The following is a 23,006-nucleotide window of genomic DNA, read 5'->3' on the forward strand; positions in this document are numbered from 1 at the left end:
CAAACTTGAAGAGAATGTAAAGGAAAAAGGGGGATTTCTCAAGCCGGATTAGAGGAACTGAATACAGAGTTGTGTCATCCAACTTTGAGAGCTTTGTAAGGTTGTTAAGTAATAGTATCTTAACTGAACCACATCGGGGCTTCTGAGACTGCACCATGAATGCTGGTTATATCTTTACATGTATCACCAAACCCAATCATCACTCACTATTGGAAAGAAGAGTCAAGAGGCTCAGTCTAACTTCACTAATACTTGACTTCAGAAGGTACCAGAAGATGAAAAAGAAAACCAGTGAGACTCATACATGAGTCACTTTCCTAATTAAGTTTCACTTAGGATAAGTCTAAAGCTAGTGTTCACTCTCTGAGCACATATCTACTCAAGAAGTTAGTAAATGTACAGGATGGAAGAGGTGAAAGTGATAGTCACTCAGTTGTGTCCGACTCTGTGACCCCAGGTACTTGCCAGGCTTCTCTGTTCATGGGATCCTCCAAGCAAGAATACTGGAGTGGGTTGCCATTTCCTTCTCCAGGGGATCTTCCCAACCCAGGGAAGGAACCTGGGTCTCCTGCATGTAAAAGCAGAGTCTTTACTGCCTGAGCTACCAGGGAAGCCCAGAGAAAGTGAAGCTGGGTATGGAAATGATCCCAAAGGGGTAATCTTCCTATACATAGTCATGAGTGGACTGGATGGGCCAGTCTCTGGCTGTGTCACTGACCCTTCCACAGACCGTTAATCAGACAAATTAATGATCAGATTCCTGTCACTGTTGTTCTGGCCAGTTTCATGGTCTGATTGCTTGGCTATCTCAGTAATCAGGGTGGTTATACACACAGTAGTAACTTGAAGATTATTACTTTGGAATCAACTCAGAGTGAGAAGAGGAATGAGATGCAAAGGCTAGTTCTCTAGGACAGGACTTTTTTTTTTTTAAGGACAGGACTTTTTGTATGAGAATGTGACCCCAAACTAGGACATCCATCTAGCTTGTGCAGTGCAAGTGTTAGTCGCTCAGTCATATCTGACTCTTTGCAATCCCATGGACTGTAGCCCTTCATGCTCTTCTGTCAATGGGATTCTCCGGGCAAGCATACTGGCGTGGGTGGTCATTCCCATCTCCAGGGGATCTTCCTGATCCAAGAACCCTGTATTGCAGACAGATTCTTTACTGTCTGAGCCACCAGGAAAGCCACCCCCGCTCCCCCCATTTAGCTTACAGGTAGGTAAACACAGCTTTTCAAAGGATGACCAGCTTCCTTAGGTATTCCTAGAAAATGATGCAGTGGCATTTGGAGGAAAGAACACTGTACACCGTGGGGTTTCAGTGGTGACTAGTGATCTTGCATGAGGCTTAGATGTTCCCTTGTGGATCATGGCAATGGGGGAGTGTCTTATGATCTTATTTCACTAAGACATACATTTCGCTCATTTTAACAGCTTGGAAATCAGGTCTGTTGGCATAGATTAAAGCATTTGCTTCTGCCATCATCTGGGGGCACAGCCAGCTTGAGATCACTTAAACCCTTTTCTTGATGTTTTCCGGGCCACATGATAGTGTAATTCAGTCCCTTGTATGAATGTGTGCCATCTTGTAGTTCAGATTCTCAGGGAAGATTTTGATTTCTCTCTTTTCCCAATGCCAAGAATGAAATAAGATTTTTGTCATCTCAATAGTTCACCATGACATTCAGATGGCAACCCCTTGGGGTCCCAGCTTTTTGTAGCGTAGTAGCTCTTTTTCTTTCTTATGATATACAAAGTAATGGTGTTATTTTAAAACTGATGGTACATCAGCTCCAAATATGGCATGATTTAGATTACCCGAACTACTTCATTCTGGGGGACATCAGACTCCAGGAACTTGGATTTAACTGAATTCATGATATTCCATGAAGCTTCCAAAGAGTACCTCTGCCTTCAGGCAAAAAGTAAGAATTTTCAGTGTTAAGAGATGTTCCTTAGGATCCCATTTGGACCTTCTCAGGAAGATACTATTTATGCAAATCAGCTCCAAATTATTTGAGCCATGAGGAAACAAAAGCTGCCACTGATTTTTTTTTTCCAATCAGGAATACTATCTCAGAAAGGTACATTTCAGTGATTTATACTCAGAGATGTTTATGATGTTACTTGCTCTGATTACAACCACTTTCAGGCTGAATTCATTCTCTTGAGGACTAGTACTCCTGATGACATCAACCCTTTCTGATACTTTCTAATTTGCTCCATTCAGTCAGGTGGAGCACATGTGGCTGGAAACGAACTGAAAGTTTCCAACACGTGGAAGACACTCACAAAGAGGCTGTGCAATGCCCTTGACATTGCATGCCTTGCCCAGTCAAGGGAATATAGTAGGTGCTCAATACACATCTGCTGAGAGGATGAACAGCAGACTCTGCCATAAGCATTGTTGTTAACAAGATAAATTTTCAGTGAGAAGGACTGACTGACAAGAAGGACAAAAGGGTGCTAACAACGTCTTGCTTTGGGGAAGAATGTAGTGTAATTTGGAATCTGCAAAATATGAACTCACTTGTTAAGCAACAATCTTGCCCATATTCTTTTCATAAAAGAAAACCCCAAAGTTCTGTCTTCATTTCGGACATAGAGAAAGCAACAAGTACATGAAAATACCTGTGTGCTGTGCACCTCAATAATGACTCTCCATCTATAATTAGCCACTTAAAATGTTTGGTGAGGTGCCAAGAGCTAGGAGCTTTCAAAAAACTGAAGAAATTGTAATATAATCATTTTCTTAAAAGGATGACATAAAAAGTAATATACCAAAAAAAAAAAAAAAAAGTAAGGAAAGAAAATGGCACTTTTCTTCCAGATTTAAATTAGCTTTCTCTGCTCTATCCTGAATTACAGTGTGAAGGAAGGAGGAAAATCCACTGAGATTTATTAGCCTTGGAGTGGAATGTCATCAAAAGAACCATTTGTTGCATCTAGAGATGGGAGATAACTCTTTCTCTGGTCACTGAGACCAGTAAATATGCCCTTTGTGCTACATAATTACAGCAGCCGATAGAATAACTAAATTCAGACTTTAAGGGGAATAGTTTCACTATGAATTTTAAATTTGGTTCCAATTTCATAAGGTGGTCTTGTGGTCACGTCCTTAGAGTCTTCAGCAGGCAGGAGGGAGGATGGCATTTTACGAAGCTTTATAAATAGAAACAGTGTTATACTTAAAAGGGGGACAGTGGCCTTTACCAGCTAAGTACCATGTGCCTTATACCACCAGCCCCTTGGCAGCTGAAATCATTAGAACTCATTTAGTCTTGGGCCCTCTGTAGGTTTGACAAAAAAGGATTGTGAATGCAATTTTTATCCCTAAGGATAAAAAAGGAGGTCAAGGAGTTTTACAAACAATATGTACTATAAACCCCTGAAGAACCATGAATTACATTTATGAAGTTAAATGTCATTGAAAAATGACTCAACCATGAAACTGACATGAAAACATGGCTGACTTAAACTAATATGTCAATTCCTCTCTCATCACCTTCCCACTCCCCCAGATATCATTGAGTGAAACCTCACGAATCTGTCCTTTCATTTTCTTGTGCAAATTTGGTAATAGTACAACAATGTTTAGGCAGCAAAAACAGAGGATGGCAGCTATTGATTTCATTGCCATGGCCATTTCAGGTAAATTGTTTGAACGTTATGACTATGATGAATATCAAAGGAAAAAAAGCTAAATGGAAGAAAAAGTGCTGATCCAGGCTTTCTGATTCCATTTCCTGTTTTGAAAACAGCATATGAATCATTTTGGTTCATTCTTTTGGGGTAGCAGAAATCAATAGAGGAAACTTCATCCTTTCATAATGATCCACGTGACTTCCTTGTTTTGTTGGATGTTTAATTCATTCCAAACATTTAAATAAGACCAGTTGGGACAGTGAGAACGTTGAGAAATTACTTGAAATTCCACTCATACAGATACACACAAGCCTTCCTGGACAGAAAACATTCTAAGATGTGCAATGCCATGGTTCTATCACTATCCTCTTGCCAAATGATGTATGCAAAAGGTCGTTTTAACCTTTCTTGTCGTATTATTGGCCTCTCCCATGTTTGCACAAAATGAAGCTTTGCCTCCTGCAGTCCATTTATCTTTAAGAACTTTGACCTTTTTATTAAATCAGCACTTCCTCCATCCAAACTCCCAATTTGGTTTTATGATGCAGACAGAGGGAGGAAGCCTACTTTTTATAATAGAAGAAAAAATAGAGAGTTGAGTAAGTGATGACCTGGGGCGGGGGGTCACTCTCCTGGGTCCCATTAAGGGCACTAGCACTGATGTATTGGAAAATCTTAGAAGAATACTGTCACGGAAGCGGAGCCTTGTGAAAATAGTTCTAAAAACCATGAAATGGGAGATGTTACAATGGGAGCTTTTGTACGCTTTTCTAAGGGTAAGCCATTGTCATTCCTCTGTAGTGAGGGCTGTAATGGTTGGTGAGTTTGTACAAAAACCCAGAGATCTGTAAAATAACAGGATGAGAGAACAGATCCACTTGCATCTAGGAACCTCGTGGCATCTGAGGTCCATTCTTAATCAGCTTGGCAGTGAGAAGCTGAGAGAGAACATGGGTATCTGGCATTCAAGGATCTTTTCCGGGGAGACATCCTGGGTGGTCATCTCAAGCTGTTTCTTATGGGGGAGGCAGTGGGCTTCACTCCTCCCCTGAATTTGTTGGGCGAGTGAATGCTTATTTTTTCCAGTGGGAGGATGGGAGAGGAAGAGCTGTTTGGGTTGCATGGGGACATTTCACCAGGAGATGGACTGAGTGGAAAGATGTTGAAGACTTCCAATGCAAAGGCTGAGGAGCAGGTGAGGTTCTGAGAAGAATGGCTTTTTACCTTCCTACCAATGGGGGTTGATTCTTTATATGGGAAGATGCAATAGATGGGCAACTACAGCCCATAGGCTGGAAGGCCAAACACAGAGGGGAAGGCTGACAGGCAGCTTGGCCGAGTTCCATTGCCATGCAGGTCCCAACACTTGGCTACCAAACGACTTTTAGAAGCACCAACTGGAGTAACTAGGACTACATAGAGCTCATTTCTGAACACCTCCAGAGGGGTGCTCTTTCCCTCTATTCCTGCATTTTCTCCTCCAAACCTCCCTCTTTCAATCGCTAAGCCTGATCTCTGATCATGTTTCGTCAAACTGGATTTAGCTGATTACATCCTCTGATTCCCCCTCTCCTCCGCCATGTGCTAGAGGCCACTTCAAAGCATAGAGTGAGCTCCTCGGGACTTATCAAATCCCAGCTTTCTCACTGCACACCCTCTCTCCTCTGGCTCTGTGACCGCAGGTAACCAGGATCATTTGCTCTATGTGGTGTCTCTAAACGACATGGGTACCTATCGTCTCTCAAGCCTGACTGCCTTCTATGGATATGAATTTTTGCAGAAATATTTACACAGACATATATGGATCTGAGATTACCAGGGACAGGTTTTTTTTTTTTTTTTTAAAGCTTTGGGGAAGGGAGGAGAATTAAGGATTCTTGCTTGTTCTTATTGGATAGCGTAATTCTCAATGTAGAGGGCTTTAAATAAAGCAGAAAAAAAAGAAGAGAAGAGGGGAAGGGGAAGGAAGGAAAAGGAACAGAAAGAGCAGGAAGGGGAGGAAGTAGAAGGAGAGAGAAGACAGAAAAACAAAGGAAAAAGAGAAAAGGAGCTAATTATCACAAAGGAGGGGAAAACAGACCATGCCTTTCAGAGCCACCCTTAAGCTCACTCTCTCAAGTTCTACAATTTAAGAAGTTCATCAAAGCTGAGGGGTTTGAAATGTAAAATGTTTCCTTCCTTTGCAAAACAGGGAGCCAGGACTAGGCTCGTCAGCAAAGGTCCAGACCTGCAGACACCAGCCCCGCCCGCGGGCTTACCTTCCTCGCAGTGCTCGCCCTTGTAGCCGGCTGAGCAGACGCAGTTGCCGTCAATGCAGGAGCCGTGGCCTCCGCAGGAAGGGTCAATGCACTGATTCATGGGCACGTCGCACTCCGCACCTTTCCAGCCGCTGTAGCACTGGCACGTCCCCTTGGAGTACTGTCCGTTCCCGCTGCACAGCACGGGGCAGGCGGCTGCAAAGCGCGGAGACAGAGCACCAGGTCAGGGGGGCCAGGGCTCGAAGGACTGTGTCAGCCTACAGAGCGGAGCCCGCTGGGCATCTCAGCTCTGCCTGTGCTGCTCTGGGCTGGGGACTTGGGCCACGGGCTCGGCAGAGCCATTTTCAAATAAACAATCACCACCACCACAGAAATGCTACTAATGATCACTAATAAGAACCTGCCGTATAGCACAGGGGACTCTACTCAATACTCTGTAATGATCTATATGGGAAAAGACTCTAAACATGAGTGGACATATGTCTAACTGATTCGCTTTGCTGTACTGCAGAAACTAATAGAACATTCTAAGTCAACTATACTCCAATAAAAATTAATTCTAAAATGCTACTGATAAAAGCAGTTATCATCAACTGAATGCTTATTATACTCTGGGCATGGCATAAGATGCTTTAGGTACAATTTACTGCTGAATCGTCATTATCAGCCAGTGAGGTGGAGTTAGAATCACAATCCCATTTTATAGGTGAAGCTCAGACTGGGGAAAGTACTTTGCTGAAATCACAAAATTCAACAGTAGGGGGTCCCATGGGAAACCAGGTTGCTTCACCTCTTAAGCTGTGCCCTTAACTAAGCCGCAAGGACAAGCAAGTACTGTTGCTGTTGTTGGTAATGGGGATCGGGACCCATTTTGCTGAATATTTTACCTTCAGATTAGTCAACTGCTATTCCTGGTAAGTTTATGTTCATTAAAAAGGAAGGGGATGGGCCAGTGTTGAGACACAACTTCTCTATGCTTCACTTTCCTTATCTAGACCACAAAGAAATAACTGTGCCTACCCCAAAGGGTGATGTGTGACAAAGAATAAAGAGGAAAGATGTCTGGCCTTAAAAAAAAAAAAATGACGGGGAGGGCAGGTTAAAGACACGGATCTTTAGCAGTTCTTATCAGCAGGGACCCTCTTTCATTTGTTGAGATGAAGAAGGCCGACAATCAGAGGGGATGGCCTGGTATGAATTACCAGCCATTCTCACCAGTTTGGCTTCAATTATGCCGATACTGCCCCTTTGGAGGTCATTAAGAGTGGGATTTTGGTGGTCACCTTCAGGCTTTGGGCTTTTCACTTCAGGATCAGTTTGTAAAGAATCTGAATTTCCAGCCTGCCTTCTGTTGTTCAGTCACTAAGTCATGTCTGACTCTTTGTGACCCTGTGGACTGCAGCACGCCAGGCTTCCCTGTCCTTCACTATCTCCCGGAGTTTGCTCAAATTCATGTCCATTGAACTAGTGACGCTATCTAACCACCTCATCCTCTGCCACCCCCTTCTTCTTTTGCCTTCTGGAGGAGGGAATGGCAAACCACTCCAGTATTCTTGTGGCGAGAACCCCATGAATAGTACAAAAGGCAAAAAGATATGAGCCCCCCAGGTCAGAAGGTGGGGAAGAGTAGAGGGCAATTAGTAATGGCTCCAAAAAGAATGGAGATGCTGGGCCAAAGTGGAAATGATGCTCAGCTGTGGATGTGCCTGGTGCTAAAAGTAAAGTCCAGTGCCATGAAGAACAATATTGCATAGGAACTTGGAATGTTAGGTCTATGAATCAAGGTAAACTGGATGTGGTCAAGCAGGAGATGGCAAGAGTGAATATATCAACATCTTAGGAATCAGTGAACTAAAATGGACAGGAATGGGTGAATTTAATCCGACAACCATATCATTATATCTACTACTATGGACAAGAATCTCTTAGAAGAACTTGGCTTTTAGTGTAAGCCTAAAATCAGGACACTGTCCCAGGTTATGGAACTGGCATTCAGAGACCTTCAGAAATGACCTACAGAGGTGTTTTTAGTGATTCCTGGTTTATCTGTGATTTGTAATGCAGTGGCTCCAAGAATTCTACAGTCACACATGTGTGTACAACTGGAATGGTCTCCCCATCCCCTGATGTGATACCATATCTAATCAGATCACTCCATAATAATGGCCCCACCCACCTTATCAATCCCCTTTTGTTGTCATGCTGTTTATTTTTTTTATAGTAATTCATTCTTCATCTGTGAGTGTTTAATTTCCCAAAGATATAGTAAATTACTAAAGGTCAAGATTATGGTTATCATTGTTGATTTTCTTCTAGTGCTACATTCATCAATGTTGCCTTGATTGAGTAAATATTTCTATTACGTTCCTGATTCATTCAGGGATTCCCAAGTGGTGGGGGTGTGGGCAAGCACTACATGGTCATTTATGAAAGGTGTGGAAAGAACAATTTCTAGAGTGGACCTCATGTTGTACATACAATGCCTTTTTCTGGGGAAGGGTGTGTTGATGGTAATTGACCTTAATTATAAACTGACGTGAAACAAAAACATCTCAACAGTTGACATGTGATGGAGGGGCTATTTCTTCCCCTGCCCAACAGATGCTTTATAGTAGAATAGGTGAAAAAAAAAAGACCATTTCTAGTAGAATTCTTATCCTTATGACTCTATTAATACCAGAAAAGAAGAATGAGTTCAAAAGTGAGAACATCAAAGTTACATGTTAAATTTAGATAAAATCTCTCTAAATATAGAGAACTTGCCTTCTATTTTCAAGAGTGGAGAGACCCATAGAGCTGCTACCCATGCTGATTGTCTGCGAGAGGGGAGAGGGAAGAGTTTTAAACCAGGAAACCCGAGATTCAAAATTAGAGACTGTGTTAATACGAACAAGTATGAGAAATGCTGGGCTTTCTCAAAGTTTGCAGAGGGTTTCCAGGACAAAGTACACTGGTTCCATGTCAGTGCCCCATGATACACTCACGCTAAGATCAAAGCATTTTGCTTCCCTGAGCTTAGAAAAAGCCTGAAAACCTTCAATGTAGCACCCTGGCTGGGACTTGGGAGCAGGCGGACAAGAACACTCACTTGCCCTTTCTGATCTAGGTAACACTGAAGATATCTCTTAGTGGGAAGACTTGAATAAGCACTATTTCTTACCCCCTGCCAGCCACGCACACTCAAGAGGGAAAAGAGTGAGAAGTGTGCGTATCTAGTGGGATGAGCTTCCAAGGGCTGTTTCTGACCTGAGGGTTAGAATCAGACTAGTTCTGGATGGCAGAGAAAGTTGCATTAAATCACCACCAATGGGCTTCCATTGTACATTCCTTCTGCCCCAAAGGTGGAAGAGGGTAAGAAGCAAAGAGGAAAAAATTATTGTCTTTATCAATTGAAAAATAAAGTTAGGATTATTTTCTTTGTTCATATTGAAACAGTTTCTCTTCTGCAAAAACTCTAAGGTGGTGAAAAAACATTGAATTCTCTAGAATGTAAGCATGGATTTTATTTAAAACCAGGTGCCTGGTTTAAAATGTGACCTACTTACATTTCTCAGGGGAAAAAAAGGGAGAACAGTCAGGTCAGAGAGTTCTCTACATTCTAAATGCAGCCTTCCTTCAATATGTTTGCTGCATGCTCACCGGGAGGGTGGTAAAAAAATGCAAAACACTGTGATGTTCTCCAGAAAGCAGGACACTTGCCAGGCTCCACTGATGTCACATTAAAAAAAAAGAAAAAGTAGAAGGCAGGCTAAAGAAGCATGAAGCTCTCTAATTACCCATTCGCCATGGGACAGAGTGCAAATGCCAGATGAGCCCCCTCTGGTAGCCACTGATGACCTGCATCATAGAGAATTCCTTCCGTCAGGGTAACTGACTCATCCTCAGACATAACTCAACCCAGAGCATCACAGGATGTAAGGCTCAGCCTGATCCTCACCTGGGAGGCTGCACATGAAGTAAGGACCTCCTGCATTAATAACTTTTCTAACTAATTTTACTATCACTAAGTCTACAAGTTTTTTTTTTTTATAGCAAGTTATAGGACAGATATTTCTGACTCCACCTGCCTGCAAGTGATATGGAACAGAAGTGCAAAGAGCAAGGGTTTTGCAGCCCGAAAGATGTGGGTTCAAATCCTGACCAATCACTTACCAGCTGTGGGATTCTGACAAGATTATTGAACTTCTCTGAGACCCACATTTGCCATAAAAAAAACTGTCTCTTTGAGTCATTGGGAGCAGTATGTGTGCGAAGATCTTTGAGGACTCCAAATGGTAGCTGACACCTGGTATTTAAATCAATAGATGTTCCCTTGTGACATTCCAAACTGAGTCACCAAACTGACTTCCAGGTCTCAAAGGCACACACACCACCACCACCACAACTTGGAATAATACTAACAGAAAGATCTCATCTTGTTCTTCCCCTGGTTGTGGATGGGAGGTGGTTCTGGAATCGTAGTGGAAAGTTTTACGTCCCTGTCTCTCTTACCTCTTCCTAAGGCTTTAAAGGAGCATAGTACTGTACATCCAAATTTCTATTTAAAATTAATTAAAATGCACAAAGTGGCTATTCCTGTTTTAGTAAATCTAGTAAATGGAAGCTCTAAGACTTGTGCAGAAGAAAAATAAATTACCACTGCCACTAATGACTGACAAGTTACAGGCTGATGACAAAATTACGACACAATTTAGATTCACCTAAATGGTGTAAAACTCATTTTAGTGATTAAGCTGGAGCTCCGCACCCCCCTGCCCCACACCGCCCTAAAGTTCTCTGTAAAGGATGAAATGAATTATCCATGTTATTTACTCATTGGGAAGTAATAGGACAAGTCACTCATGTCTGCTGCTTTAAGTAAAATGGGTCCAATTTCCTTGGAGCTTGCAGTACAGGGAAGGAGGGAAGGCAGAGGGGGTTGAAGAGGACCAGTCAGCCAGACACACGGGGAACATGCCTGTATCTTGACAAGGCATTTGTGGGTTGGGCTAGATGTTGGAGGGATTTTCAAATAAAGTGTCTTTTTAAAAACAGGGTTGTCATATGATTCTGCAATCCCACTCCTGGGCATATATCCAGACAAAACTACAATTTGAAAAGGTACATGCACTCCAATGTTCATAGCAGCGCTAGGGCTATTTACAACAGTCAAGACATGGAGACAACCTAAGTGTCCATCAATAAATGAATGGATAAAGAAGATGTACATATATACATATATACAATAGAACACTACTCAGTCATAAAAAAGAATGAAATAATGCCGTTCACAGCAGCATGGATGAGCCTACAGATAATCATACTTGGTGAAGTAAGTCAGAAAGAGAAAGATAAATACCACATGATATCACTTATATGTGGAGTCTAAAATACAACACAAATAAACTTATCTACGAATCAGAAATAGACTTGTGGTTGCCAAGGGGGTGGGTGGGGAAGGGAAGGACTGGGAGTTTTGGATCAGAAGATGCAGACTATTATACACAGAATGGATAAGCAACAAGGTCCTTCTGTATAGCACATGGATCTATATTCAATATCCTATGATAAACCATAGTGGAAAAGAATATGAAAAAGAATATATATGTATAATTAGTCACTGTTATACAGTAGAAATTAACACAACATGGCAAACCAACTAGACTTAAATTTGAAAAAACAAATAATGTGTCTTTTAAAAATGATTTTAAATCTGATTGAAAATTTCTCTGGAAAAGAAACTGGAGAATACTTGAACCTAGTACTCTGAGAAATTGTCAAAATTGTACTAATTGGTTGCCTCACATCTCAGTCAATAAACACTTATGAAGAACCTAATATATGTGAGTAGCTGGCTTAGATGGTAGGAAAAAGGGACAGAGAAATAAAGATGCTTTGAGTCTTCTGAAGCAATTAAGGATATAATATTAATATTTTAGGTCATGGAGGTGAGACAAAGTTCAGTGTCACTGAAACCAAAAGAGGTGTCCCATTGTCTTTCGAGACTGTGGACATAGTTTGGTGCTGAGCTGAAGTGAAGAAAAGTAAGTTTCCATTATTTTTGGGCTCTTGCAGGTAACAATCTATTTGATAGGCAATAAAGTCTAACCTCTATTACACACCATAAATTTGATACAGATTAAAGATCCAAATAAGAAAAAAAAAAAAACTACACAGTATTTGAAAAAATACCAAAGACTAATTTTATTTTCTTGTGAATGGGATATATAAAAAAGATAAACTCAAGAGACCAAGAAGATCAGATTTGAGAAAGTATACTGATATGAATGCAGAGTTCCAAAGAATAGTGAGAAGAGATAAGAAAGCCTTCTTACGTGAACAATGCAAAGAAATTGAGGGAAACAATAGAATGGGAACAACTAGAGATCTGGAGATACCAAGGGAACATTTCATGCAAAGATGGGCACAATTAAAGGACAGGAATAGTATCAACCTAACAGGAGCAGAAGAGATTAAGAAGAGGTGGCAAGAATACACAGAAGAACTATACAAAAAAGGTCTTAATGACCCAGATAACCACGATGATGTGGTCTCTCATCTAGAGCCAGACACTCTGGAGTGTGAAGTCAAGTGGGCCTTAGGAAGCATCACTATTGACAAACCTAGTGGAGGTGATGGAATTCCAGCTGAGCTATTCAAATCCTAAAAGATGATGCTGTGAAAGTGCTACACTCAATATGCCAGCAAATTTGGAAAACTCAGCAGTGGCCACAGGACTGGAAAATGTCAGTTTTCATTCCAATCTCAAAGAAAGGCAATGCCAAAAAATGTTCAAACTAACACAATTGTGCTCATTTCACATGCTAGCAAGGTAATGCTCAAAATCCTTTGAGCTAGGCTTCAACAATACGTGAACTGAGAACTTCCAGATGTACAAGCTGGGTTTAGAAAAGGCAGAGGAACCAGAGATCAAATTGCCAATATCTGCTGGATCATAGAAAAAGCAAGAGAATTCCAGAAAAACATTTACTTGTGTTTCACTGACTACACTAAAGCCCCTGAGTGTGTGGATCACAACAAACTGTGGAAAATTCTTAAAGAAATGTCTCCTGAGAAACCTGTATGGAGGTCAAGAAGTGACAGAACCAGATAAGGAACAAATGACTGGTTCCAAATTGGGAAAGGAGTACATCAAGGCTGTATATTGTCACCGTGTTTATTTAACTTACATGCAGAGTACATCATGCAAAATTCTGGGCTGGATGGAGCACAAGCTGGAATCAAGATTTCTGGGAGAAATATCAATAACTTCAGATATGCAAATGACACCACCCTGGGGCAGAAAGTGAAGAGGAATTAAAAAGCCTCTTGATGATGGTGAAAGAGCAGAGTGAAAAAGCTGGCTTAAAACTCAACATTCAAAAAACAAAGGTCATGGCATCTGGTTCAATCACTTCATGGCAAATAGATGGGGAAACAATGGAAACAGTAACTGACTTTATTTTCTGGGGCTCCAAAAATCACTGCAGATGATGACTGTAGCCATGAAATTAGAAGATGGTTGTTCCTTGGAAAAAAAGCTATGATAAACCTAGAAAGTGTATTAAAAAGCAGAGACATCATTTGGCCAGCAAAGGTCCATATAGTCAAAGCTAGGATTCTTTCATTTGTCATGTACGGATGTGAGAGCTGGACCATGAAGACTAAGTGCCAAAGAATTGATGCTTTTGAACTGTGGTGTTGGAGAAGACTCTAGAGAGTCCCTTGGACTGCAAGGAGATCAAATCAGTCAATCCTAAAGGGAGTCAACCCAAAATATTCATTGGAAGGACTGGTGCTGATGCTGAAGCTCCAGTAATTTGGCCACCTGATGCAAAAAGCCAATTCACTGGAAAAGACCCTGATGCTGGGAAAGACTGAGGGCAGGAGGAGAAGGAGGCAACAGAGGATGAGAATGGTTGGATGGCATCACAGACTGAATGGATATGATTTTGAGCAAACTCTGGGAGATAGTGAAGGACATGGAAGCCTGGAGTGCTGTAGCCCATGGGGTTGCAAAGAGCTGGACATGACTGAGCAACTGAATAACAAGACAACTGAGGAAACACTGGGGAAATATATTTTCTAACATATTTTACAGAATAAAGCTTGACATATGAAATACAAAAAAAAATCTTAGAAATCAATAAAAAGAGACAAACAAATAAAAACCTGGGCAAAGGACAGATAAATATAAACATAAACTGCCAATAAGGATTTCCCCGGTGGTGCAGTGGCTAAGAATCCATCTGCCAATGCAGGGGATACAGGTTTGATCCCTGCTCCGGGAAGATCCCACATGCCACAGAGCAACTAAGCCTGTGGGCTACAACTACTGAGAGTGTGCTCTAGAGCCCAGGAACTGCAACTACTGGACCTGCGTGCTACAACTACTGAAGCCCCTGTGCCAAGAGCTTGTGCTCCACAACAAGAGAGGCTGCCACGATGAGAGGCCCACGCACCGCAATGAAGAGCAGCCCCGACCCTCCACAGCTAGAGAAAGCCCAGGCACAGCAATGAAGACTCAATGCAATGCAAAAAATAAATGAAATTGCCAATAAAAGTATGAAAAGTTCTCAACTTCACTAGCAATTAAATAAGTATAGATAAAAATAAGAAATAATCTTTGACTTATCAGATTAAAGAAATCTATAACTTTTATATGTAGAATGGATAAAAAACAAGGTCCTACTATATAGCACAGAGAAACTATACTCAAATCCTACGATAAACCATAATGGAAAAGAATATAAAAAAAGAATGTATATACATATAACTGAATTGCTTTGTTGTACAGCAGAAATTAATACAACACTGGAAATCAACTATACCTCAATAAAAATTTTTTTAAAAAAATCTAAAATACATAACCTCCAATGCTGCCACAGCTGAGGGGAAACGGGCTCTGTCACAGTGGATAGGGGACAGAAGTCCAAACTAGCTTCCAGGGGGCTCATTTGCTCCTATCTGAATAGCTCCCTGGCTCACCATGCCCAACGGAGAAGCCTGTTGACCTTGGTGCCTCAGTTTTCCCTCCCTATGAAATGGGTGGGACAAGAAAGGACCATTTTTTGTAGGAAGAGTGAGGAGGATGGAAAGCAGAACTAAGGAGCCATGACAAAAGTATAAATGCAAACATGACCGGCCACCCTTCTCATGACGATCGCCGGAGCCGCCCCCCACCTTCCTGCCTGGAGCCCTCAGACACTTGAGTTGGCCTCAGTGTAGCGGGCGAGATCCAGCAGCCCCTGTGAAGACAGCAAAGTCAAGGATGCATCTGACAGAGCCTCCGGCTCAGAGGGCCAAAGTTCAGGCGCACCCACTTCCTCATTCCCGTTCTGTCAAACGGCACATTAATAAGCAAAGAAGCGATTCAGGGAAGAATTTCCAGAAGGACGAAAAACTCATCAGGTGTGTCAGATCTCTGACATTCAGGAGCCATGTGGGGAAGCAGCGCACGCTGACTTAAGCACGAAAGTATGGATGCTTTAATTAATCCGGGGTGAATTTAATTGCTTTAGTTAAGTGGAAATCGGGTTAAAAATGATGCAGAGCATGCTGGGGTGTGTTAAAAACATGACATATGAGCTGGATGAATCGATAAATTAAAAGTGCACAGATGTTTTAATTAAACCCAGGGAAGTTAACGAAGATCGCAAGAGACTTTTAAGCCTATGATTAATTCAATTCATTTAAAATACCTGTAGAGATATGGGGATGCCTCCATTTTGAGAGTTATAAAAGTTCTCAATCGATAAGGGCTTAAGCTTTTCTTAAAAAACGTCTAAGCTTTCCTGTGTGTGTGTGTGTGTGTGTGTGTGTGTGTGTGTGTGATCGAACAGCATTAATTACATAATAAATATTTAAGATTTACAGAGTACACAGTAAGCTTTTTTGCAGCTCAAGTCCAGACTGAAGTAACTTTTCATTCTTATTGTGACTCAGGCATTGAGATGAAGTTGAAAATTACTGGTGTCCTGTTATCTGCAAGCATGGGAGCTCCCCCAAGACATGAAGGCCTGTTTATTCACTGGTACATAGAAGAGTACCAGGCAGTGTAGGCTTATGAGTTAGACAGCTCAAATTTCCCTTCGGTTTTACCAGTTATGTGACTTTGGACACCTTATTTTCAGCCTCATTTTCTTTATCTTTAAAATAGGACTAAATTGTTGGATTACCTAACCCACAGTGTTTTTAAGAGGATGAAATGAGATAATGCCTGTGAAGTGCTATGAACAATGCCTGGCACATAGTTAGAAATCTATAGGTGTGATTTATCATCATTTTTTTGAGGAGAAAATTGTTCCAGATTATCACATCATAAAGAGACAAGAGGGACTTCCTTGGCAGTGCAATGATAAAGACTCCACTCTCCCAATGCAGGGGGCCAAGGTTTGATCCCTTGTTGGGGAACCTAAGATTCCGCATGCCACACAGCGGCCAAACACAAACAAACAAAAAAACAAGAGACGAGAGAGGCGGAGACACTCTTTCCCATCACCCATCCTGGCTGACTCCTCTCTAAAGACTGGTTTATCTCCCAATATCGAAGTTTTTCTTTTTTTTCTAAAACCAGAGTACGTTCCCACCTCTCTGTATGTTTCATTCCTACAGCAGGTGTCCCTAGGGTTAGGCCCTCTGCTTTCTCAGACTGCTCTGAAACCTATCTAGCAGTTTTAAAAGGAAACAAAAAGTGTTTTGCCTCAAAAGTAACTTGACTCAGAGGAGGGCTGACGGAGGTGGGTGCTGCGGAGAGATTTCTGTTTGGTGATGCATCAACCTGGGAACCAGCAGGAGTGCCCGCGTTCTGGAGGCAAGGCTCTGCAGGAGGGCATCGAAGAAAGGGCACTGCAGCTTCCAAACAGAGGCGGCAGGCATCCTCCGCCCCGCCTGGCAAGCTGGGGAGAGCGGAAGGTAAACGCGACATTGCCGCTCCTGCTCTCTGGGCCATCTGAGCAGAGTCCAAGGGCAGCGGCATCCAGACTCAGACCTGGACGTGTGCCCAAGTCATCTGGGGATGCTGTGAGAGTGAGATTCTGATTCAGAGGATCTGGTGTGGGGCCAGGGTTTGGATACTGAACAGGTTCCCCAGGCTGATGCTAGAACCCCAGACCTACTAAATCAGAAACTCTCGGGGGAACCCAGCAAGCTGTGAGTTAACAGGTGATCCTGATGAGTAGGTTTCTAAAGCCATGCCTGGGCAAGTACCTTAGCTTCTCTGAGCCTCAGGTTCCTTAGCTGTGAAATGGGGATGATGATGATGTCCGATGTGGGGATGACCCAAGATCATTCCGGTTGAACCCTCTGCACAGTGCCTGGCATTCACTTCATGCTCAATATGGGCAGAGATTCTTAAACTATTTTATCAAAGGTGCCTTTGCCAAGTGTGGAGACTTACTTTCTGTAAAGCCTGAACCAAGGGCCCGGTTTCAAGCCCCATCTTGTTCTTGCTGCCAAGAAATCCCTGCACATTTTCTCAGGTCAAGGACAGGAACAAGGAGAGGTGGGATTCAGCCTTGAACTGTGCTGGGCGGTGGAATGACTCCTGTGGGCAGCAGCCACGGCCCCTGGCCAGTCTGTATCACAGGGGATTGTGGAGGGAGGTGGGGTGGCAGAGGCAGACAGGTATGAAAGACAGGGGGTCTAAGGGAACATTCGTGCTTGTTCCAGGAAAGACAGGTGGAATCTGAGACAGGTGAGCCAGCTGTGAAAGGGGAAAGTGGCTTCCTTGGCAAAGATGCTCTGAGGGGGGCATTTCTGGGGTGGCAGGGAGGACCCCTATATCACTGGTGGAGATGAAGGGGCTCGTCACTCCCCTTCTGAGTGCAGACGTCCACTTGGGGGAGAAACTGATGGCGAGATGGGGGAAACAGGTGAGCGGATGAAGCCAGCCAGGAGAGCCAGATAGCTGAGTTTCTGTGAGGGCTTTGGGAGTAAGTGAGGGGTCACTGCTCCCCATTTAGGAGATCTTTCCACCAAGTTAGGAAAACCAAGTTAGGGTCACAAGTTTCAAAGTCAGCCAGACATGGCATCAACATCTAGCCTGCAACGTGACCTTGGGCAAGTAGTTTTCTTTCTCTGAGTCTCTGTTGCTCTGTAAAATGTGGATAACGGCGATTTCCAAGGCTTGTGAAGATTAATGCTGGGTAGTGTTTATGGAGCACTCAATACGTGTCAGGCATGGTGTACGTGCTTTACGTGCATTTACTTTTTAGTCCTCACAGCAACCTGTCAGGTAGTATTGCTATTGCCCCCAAATTATGGATTCGACAGCAAAGGCTTAGAGAGGTTAAGTAATTTTCTACAGTGGGTATAGTTTCAAATATCTGCTTTGCCACTCTCTACCTAGGAAACCCTAGTTTCCTCTTCTGAGGGTTTCTGGGGTTCAAGTCCAAATACCTGCGACACAAACTGCACGCAAAGCACATCTTCCTACACTCACATCTTCGGCGAATCCATCTCATGGCTGGTCTAATGTTAAGGGTTCAGGCCGGCTTGCTTGGTTTGAATCCTGGCAATACCACTTACGAGCTGAGTGATCTTGAGCAAGTTATTTAACTGCTCTGTGCTTCATTTTCCTTGCCTGTAAGAGGGGATGATAATCATCTATAAAATAGGACAATTAATGATTCACTGAGTTAATTATGCAGTTGTTTAGTGCAGTGGCTGCACACACTAAGAACTGAATACATGTCAGCAATGATGACAATATTTGACTTTAGTGCTGGAACTTGCCCAAGAGGGATTGGGTAGTGGGTACAGCCAGACATCCTAGAATGTGAAGTCAAGCGGGCCTTAGGAAGCATCACTACAAACAAAGCTAGTGGAGGTGATGGAATTCCAGTTGAGCTATTTCAAATCCTAAAAGATGACGCTGTGAAAGTGCTGCACTCAATATGCCAGCAAATTTGGAAAATTCAGCAGTGGCCACAGGACTGGAAAAGATCAGTTTTCATTCCAATCCCAAAGAAAGGCAATGCCAAAGAATGCTCAAACTACTGCACAATTGCACTCATCTCACACGCTAGTAAAGTAATGCTCAAAATTCTCCAAGCCAGGCTTCAACAATACGTGAACTGTGAACTTCTAGACGTTCAAGCTGGTTTTAGAAAAGGCAGAGGAACTAGAGGTCAAATTGCCAACATCCATTGGATCATTGAAAAAGCAAGAGAGTCCCAGAAAAACATCTTTTTCTGCTTTATTGACTATGCCAAAGCCTTTGTGTGGATCACAACAACTGTGGGAAATTCTTCAACAGGTGGGAATACCAGACCACCTAACCTGCCTCTTGAGGAACCTGTATGCAGGTCAGGAAGCAACAGTTAGAACTGGACATGGAACAATAGACTAGTTCCAAATAGGAAAAGGAGTACATCAAGGCTGTATATTGTCACCCTGCTTATTTAACTTCTATGCAGAGTACATCTTGAGAAACGTTGGGCTGGATGAAGCACAGGCTGGAATCAAGACTGCTGGGAGAAATATCAATAACCTCAGATACACAGATGACACCACCCTTATGGCAGAAATGAAGAAGAACTAAAGAGCCTCTTGATGAAAGTGAAACAGGAGAGTGAAAAAGTTGGCTTAAACTCAACATTCAGAAAACTAAGATCATGGCATCTGGTCCCATCGCTTCATGGCAAATAGGTGGGGAAACAGTGGAAATAGTGGTAGACTTTATTTTTTTGGGTTCCAAAATCACTTGCAGATGGTGACTGCAGCCATAAAATTAAAAGATGCTTGCTCCTTGGAAGAAAAGCTATGACCAACCTAGACAGCATATTAAAAAGCAGAGACATTACTTTGCCAACAAAGGTCCATCTAGTCAAGGCTACGATTTTTCCAGTAGTCATGTATGGATGTGAAAGTTGGACTATAAAGAAAGCTGAGCACCGAAGAATTGATGCTTTTGAACTATGGTGTTGGAGAAGACTCTTGAGAGTCCCTTGGACTGCAAGGAAATCCAACCAGTCCATCCTAAAGGAAATTAGTCCTGAATATAGATTGGAAGGACTGATGCTGAAGCTGAAACTCCAATACTTTGGCCACCTGGTGCGAAGAGCTGACTCATTGGAAAAGACTCTGATGATGGGAAAGACTGAAGGTGGGAGGAGAAGGGGACAACAGAGGATGAGATGGTTGGATGGCATCACCAGCTCAATGGAGATGAGTTTGAGTAAACTCCAGGAGTTGGTGATGGACAGGGAGACCTGCCCATTGAGTCACAAAGAGTCAGTCACAGCTGAGCGGCTGAACTGAACTGAACTGAAGAGAAAAATGGCAAGATTCCCATCCTCTTTTCTCAAGGCCCCACAGAAACTCGGTAGGAACAGAGACCACTTCCCAGAGAGAAGACTTTATGTTGCTGCAGTTGCAGCATTTCTGGGCCTCCCCTGACAGCCATTCAGCAATGGACGCTGTCGTTTTTAATTGCTATTACTGAACAAGGAAAGCCCTGCTGTGTTAAATTTTTACTGCAGGTTGGGGCCTTAAGTTCAGCACCAAATACGCCACCTGAGAAACTACCATCAAAAACCACACCATCAGAAGTCTATCTCTTCTGAAAGGCAAGGCTGCTTTATGCACAAGCTAAGGAAGCATCTTAAGTCAATGAGAGACTTCAAATAAAAGTCAGTGAAAGAAAAAGGAATCAGAGTTAAAAAGCATCTAGCCCAGGACGTCCCTGGTGGTACAGTGGCTAAGACCCCATACTCTCAGTGCAGGGGGCCTGAGTTCAATCCCTGTAGATCCCACACCCCACATGCTGGAACTATGAGTTTGCGTGCTGCAACTGAAAGATTCCTTGTGCAGCAACTAGAATATCCTGCATGCCACACGGGAGTCCCCTTGTGCTGCAACTAAGACCCAGAGCAGTCAAATAAGTAAAAAGGTAAAAATATTTAAAAAAAAGCATCTAGCCCACAGCAAATAGCATACAAGTATAGTAATGAGAAAGTCATGCAAGGGAATTAATAATAACAGAAAAAACTATAAAGTAAACAATAATTGAATAATAAGCATGATTCCAGCTGGACAGGAGAGGCACTTGATGGAGAACAGTGCAAGACATCAGGAAAAAACACCGTATCTCCTCACGCTCTGAATGTGAACAGGTTGCTTATTGCATTAAAAAATTAATGACATTCTATGCTAGAAGATGCTCTTCAGTGTAGTTCCTTTACTACACTCCTCCGCCATGGAATTTTTTCCACATTCTCTGAAACTAGTTGACCCTTCATAGATCCATACTTCATTGCTTCATGAACTTCCTTATCTTCTCCTTAATGACATCTGTAGCATTCAGAGTCACATCCCAGCATGCTGGACTTAGGCTTACATTTCCTACTTCCGTATCACGTGCATCCATCAGACGGGAAGTTCTCAGAAGGCACACCTGGCATTCTCGCTCGTTACCTTATGTCTGGTACTCAGTGCAGAGCCTGGCTCACAGCGGGCACATGATAAGCATTTGCTGGATGCATGAATAAGTTCGGTCCCCTGAACTGATTTGGATCGAGGTGTTAGAACCCTCATACGTTCTGCTGGGGGTGAGGGTCAGTTCTACTTGAACCTCTAGCCCCTCGGAGCCCCCAGTTCACCGGGGGACTGTGGAATGACTGTCCTGCAGTTCATGCTGACTGCTTCCTTCACTCACTGTGAGGATGTCTTCGGGTGCCTGATGCAGACTGGCAGGTTTATCAGGAGACAAGGAGCTGCCGTCCACACTACATATCTGAGGGCACAAGAGGCACCGCGCCAGGTCAGGAGAGCAAACCCGAATTTCTGTCACTTGGACGCACACCTGGACGCTTGGATGTGATGGAAATCTCATCTGCTAATGTGGCAAATTCTCCCCCTGGCAGGAGGGCCTGAGTCTGCCGGCTGCCTGCAATACAGAAACTGGCAGACCTGAGGCATACCGGGCACAGCTGGCAGTGCAGGAACAAAGGGGAATGCGAGTTTGTGATGAGGGAGGACCTGGGCTCAGGCTCTCTTAAAGACATCTATCAAGAAAGGAAGGACATGATCGTGGGCTGCAGCCAGGAGACGGCATGCTCCGTTCAGGGTGGCAGGAGCCCTGGGACTGGCTGGCTTGCTCCTCTGCACTCGCTGGCATGATTACGTCACCCTGGCTGCTCCAGACCTCTCCCTCTAACACCTAGGAGTTTCTGAGGCTCAAAAGTTGTCCACGAGTGGCAATCTGTCATTGTCACCAACAGATTGCACAGGACCAATGGGATGGAGCCACCCCACCATCTCTGCCTTACGTGTGAGGGGTGAGGGGCAGGTATACACGTGCTCACACCCACAAGTACACACCCCCTCACACAGAACCATATTTGAACCTTTTTCTTATTAAAGACCAGAAGTGCATCTTTGATAGAATTCACTGAGAAAGGCACAGCATCTTACGAAAAACACATAACCTCAATCTTTTTTTTTTTCTGCTGCACTGCACCACACATGGGATCTTAGTTCCCCAACCAGGGATCGAACCTGTGCCCCCTGCAGTGGAAGACGGGTCTTAACCACTGGATTGCCAGGCAAGTCCCTGCATAACTTCAGTCTAATCATGAGAAAACATCAAACAAACCCACATCTAGGGGCTAGCTAAGAAATGCCTCACTAGTACTTTCCAAAATGCTCTAGGTCATGGAAAAAAAAAAGAAAGACTGAGGAGCCCTTGCAGATTGGAGGGGACTAAGGAGACATGACAACTGAACACAAAGTGAGATCTGGACCAGAAAACAGGGGCAAAATTAGAAACATGTCTGTAAATTAGTCAATAGCATTGATCCATGTTAATTTCCTGGTTTCACCAACTGAACTTTGGTAATTTAAAATGTTGACATCAGGGGAAGCTGAATGAACCCTGGGAACTCTGTGTACTATTTTTGCAACCTGTCTGCAAGATGAAAATGATTTTAATATTAATATAAAAAGCTTAAGATATTGGGGAGGGTGGTTAGAATAGGATTTATCTCACATTGCTGATATGAGAATGGATAAGACTGTATGCATTAAGTACTTTATACAAAGCCTGGTACATCTTTAATACTTAATAACTATTGGTGGTTATGAAAAAAAAAGAAACTATCTGAAATGGAGGCCTAACAG

General features: G+C 43.0%; 1 protein-coding gene across 3 annotated transcripts in view; it reads right to left on the reverse strand.

Moving 5' to 3' along the window:
• The window catches only part of TENM2 (teneurin transmembrane protein 2), a 1,360,160-nt gene that overhangs the window by 156,806 nt on the left and 1,180,348 nt on the right, over positions 1-23,006 (reverse strand). For all 3 annotated transcript variants that reach the window (XM_043464766.1, XM_043464768.1, XM_043464767.1), the window contains one exon: positions 5,907-6,101. In XM_043464766.1, the coding sequence (XP_043320701.1) occupies positions 5,907-6,101 (195 nt within the window). The remainder of the gene's footprint in view (positions 1-5,906; positions 6,102-23,006) is intronic.

Source organism: Cervus canadensis, chromosome 4 (assembly GCF_019320065.1).
Source record: "Cervus canadensis isolate Bull #8, Minnesota chromosome 4, ASM1932006v1, whole genome shotgun sequence".
Lineage (NCBI taxonomy): Eukaryota > Metazoa > Chordata > Mammalia > Artiodactyla > Cervidae > Cervus > Cervus canadensis.